This window comes from Buceros rhinoceros, unplaced genomic scaffold (genome assembly GCF_000710305.1).
Source record: "Buceros rhinoceros silvestris isolate BGI_N320 unplaced genomic scaffold, ASM71030v1 scaffold47676, whole genome shotgun sequence".
In the NCBI taxonomy this organism is placed as follows: domain Eukaryota; kingdom Metazoa; phylum Chordata; class Aves; order Bucerotiformes; family Bucerotidae; genus Buceros; species Buceros rhinoceros.
The window spans coordinates 1-3,599 of record NW_010419031.1 but is presented as its reverse complement, the minus strand read 5'-3'; the positions used below and the strand labels follow the sequence as shown (position 1 = coordinate 3,599).

Genomic DNA, 3,599 nt, shown 5'->3' with positions numbered 1-3,599 from the left:
GAAAGTCAAGGGGTAGCTCACCACCATCAGCAGCAAATCCAGCCAGTTCCAGGCACTTCTGAAATATTCTTTCTTCTGTTTTACTATTTTTATAGCTGCCTGGATTATGAACATAATGATTAAGAGGCAAAAGAAGATTTCGCAAGAAGCCAGGAAGTAATCGTAATTCGTGATGTATCTGAGGAGCTTCACCGAGTAGATATGTGAGGAGGTAAGAGCACCCCCGGTAGCAGGGAACTCCACAACCAACCTGAAAAAGGATTGGGAACTAGTTTTAGTTACCATCCCTTTAAATCATCTCAGCCCTTAATTTTCTAATGCTAATGATTATGACATTAATAATACCTTCCTGGAATTCCTACATCTGTAAGATCTTCTTGTGAGGGCTACTCAAAGTCCCCCCTGAAAAGAGCATTAAGTGGTAGGGAAGGTTTGGGGGGAAAAGAGAAGCTCTTGGGATACCCAAGCTATGGTGTTTGGTTAAAAGCCTTCAAAGAAACTGCGTCTCAGAAGTGCAAACTTTCACCCTGCCCTGAGCCTCTTCCCTCCACTAGCCAACAACAGGACTAATAATCCAGTCTTGGACCTTGCAAAAGGCTTTGAAATCCGTTCCAGCTGACAGCAGCAACCAGCTGTACAGACTAAAAGACCCAAACACAGGAGGAAGGATCTGAGTCTGCTCCCCTCACTGACTGAATTTCTGCATTTTTAGCAAATTACTGTTTTGCCAGCTGAGAAATGTGGCTAGGTACACCTGAGGTGACCAGCCTCTCCTTGTGTCCTTGTGGAAGCGCCGTGCCTCAGGAAGTTGGATTTTGCACGTCGCAAAGGTAAGAACTCACTTGATTATACAGAAGAGGTTTACGTTTGCGTTGTATGTTGAGAAGTCGATAAATACAGCCCTGGTTCCTCGCGTGAGCCAGCCATTCTGCCTGAGAAACGCCAACTTCTCCATGCTCCCCTGCTTTGATTTGGGTAAGGTGAACATATATCCTCCGCTGCTGTAGAAGCCCACAGACCCCCAGTACCACGGGGATAACGAAGAGGCCGAGGTGTATTTCCACCTGCCAGAAACAGGAAAGCAAGGCAGCTCAGCTTACAGAAACAAGATTGAATTAAGCTTTAAATTTCATTTTATACAGTCCTGGCTAGTTCTCGAGTTCTTCTGCATCCACTACTGACCACTGAAGCCAGACCTTTAGAAAACACTTTTCTTTACATGAGGTACACACGAAACGTACTGCCTGAGGAAGCTCCCATTTCTCTTATTAGCTACTCAATACAGTCACAAACCAGCTCATGAATCTGGAGCTCACCCAGCGTGGGCCAGAGAGTTTATTGCCTTCAAACCTCTGCAGGGAAATGGAATCTCTCTGGTTTACATAGCTCATCGTTCCCGTGGCATGTTCACGTGCTCTTTCACTGCGCTAAAGCGATGCTAAATGAAGTGTGTGAAGGAGGCCTCTTGGCTCTGGTTTCAGAGTGTTTTAGCATGCCTGCAACCGACAGCCATGTGATTTAAATTCACGTAACTGAGCATTCCTCCAGCGATGTCAGGGGAGACAGGCCCCCGAACGTGTGCTTCCACTGAACCCCCTGTTTCCAGTTCTTCCCGTCTGTCCACTATAGACTTCCCCTGCCAAATTCCCATCTATAATGTTGGCACCAAACCAAATCCATGGTTTATCTCAATGTAAACAAGAGATAAACTCAGCTAATCGCATGCACGGCTGTTACTAACGGTGAACAATGGCATTACGGATTTGGTTAGGTTCTCAGAAACACCCCTGTGCTGAAGGAGGGTGACTTACTCGGATCCGTTCCTCAGGCCGAAGTCCGACCTGTCTTCAGCTCGGTAACGGTATTCACTGTAACAGTCTGCTAAAAAACTATGGAAATAGGGGTAGATGGAGCAAGTGTTGTTGCGTACTTTCAGCTGGCGAATCTGGGCTACTCCTAGCAGCAGATTCTCGTAGTAAATGTGGCTGTGGTTGTTCTGGAGGGTTGACGTTCTGTTGTTATACCACTTGTCCCAGTAGAGCCCATCCAAGAGGGGTCCCTCTGCAAACTAGATGTACGAGTGAGGTTAAAGACTCAAGAGGAGGTTTAAATGCCATTATTAACCCAGTTTCTGTCCAGGGTTCCCGGGTTACTTATAGCTGAGAGCCTAAGCTAGAACACCAACAATACAAACTGTCTTATAAATACAATCTATTTACATCTGTTAGCTATGAGGCAATTCTGTTATTACAGGATTATTATTATACAGGATTATTCAGGGTAAGACAGCAATGCATGTCTGCTTGAGGTTTCAATTGCCAAATTCTGCTGAATTTTAAAGCAATACATTTAAACACAAACATTAGATGTTGTTATAACAAAATCTGTTGATTATTTTACTCTCTGAAGATCTGGTTTGGGATATATTTCCAACGAGGTTTTTACTCATCCGAATCTAAATGCAAAAGTATTTATTTTTGAAGGTGGATGGTCTGTTTGTGAATGTATTACAGCCTTTTCTAGTGCATCGGCACAGGCGTTGCACGGCAAGGGCTCCCTGTTCTACGGACCAGCAGTAACAGACACCACGGTAAGAGTGAGTACAACTCTCCCCAATGGATCGTGGTAGCCAGGCATTTCCATTCTAAAGGAAGAGCAGAGTGAGAAACTTTGCCTGCTGCTGTCAGCAGGGCAATGCTGGTAACTTTGGCAAGTTCTCCACCTAGCAGTGCAAACAGACGTAGATGTTGTACAGCCATCACTGAAATACGAGGTGATGGAACAGCAAACCAGGTGAACCAAGGTGGTACATTCTCCTGGCTGCCCCCGTGGAAATCATAAAATCTTTTTTTTTTAATTGAAGCTCTTTTCAGACCAAGCCTAATCTTGAGAATATGATGCAGCAATTAACTGCCCTATTGTCTTCCTCCACTGGCTATTCCAAAGTACCAGCACCCTTGTTTGTACCCAGGATTTCTCCAAATGCATTTTAAGAAGTTATTTGCCTCCTTCAGCTGAAAGCACAACATCCAGCACGTGGCTTTTAGCAGAACCACAAGGCTGTACTGCTCCAAATTAACACCAGGAGCATCTTCCCTTGTTCACTCGCCAAGAAAACATCTTCTCAAGGAGAGCCTTACCCTCCAGAAGTCAGCTCTGCTCCCAATGCTCCCGAAACCGCTGCTGCCGTCCTCACCCGAGCAGGGCTCCAAGAAGAGGTGTGACATGACCCTGTTCAGGTAGAACATGTCCGTGCTCACCATGCCGAACGTCACTGGAAAGAAGGGGCAAAGAGGGTGACAACGGCTTCTAACCGTGCTTCTCCGCTTCGGCTGTCATTAAATCGTGCTGCCGGGAAAGGGCGGTGGGAGCAAGCGCGGCCGGAGCGACACTGTGGGTGGAGGACAGGGGGAGCAGGGAGCACGCACCGGCAGCGGTACGGCTGACCCGTTAGTCGTGTCTAACGGTCACCTCGGTCCTTGCTGACTTACGTATGCAGAGGTCTGTCAGGAAGACAACGTAGACGAGCAGCTCCCGCAGGGTGGTTTTCAGAACCCGCTCCCGGCTGCCACCGACGCGGGGACTCACGGCACCTGGGC

At 47.1% G+C, this 3,599-nt stretch overlaps 1 protein-coding gene across 1 annotated transcript; it reads right to left on the bottom strand.

The window, feature by feature from the left end:
- Window positions 1-3: 3 nt before the first annotated feature.
- Window positions 4-3,594, bottom strand: LOC104495728 (polycystic kidney disease 2-like 2 protein; the record flags this gene model as incomplete). The annotated part of the gene is made up of 5 exons (XM_010138734.1): window positions 4-250; window positions 843-1,064; window positions 1,812-2,068; window positions 3,141-3,274; window positions 3,492-3,594. Coding segments are annotated over 5 exons (963 nt in total), but the record flags the coding sequence as incomplete, so codon positions are not given.
- Window positions 3,595-3,599: the final 5 nt, after the last annotated feature.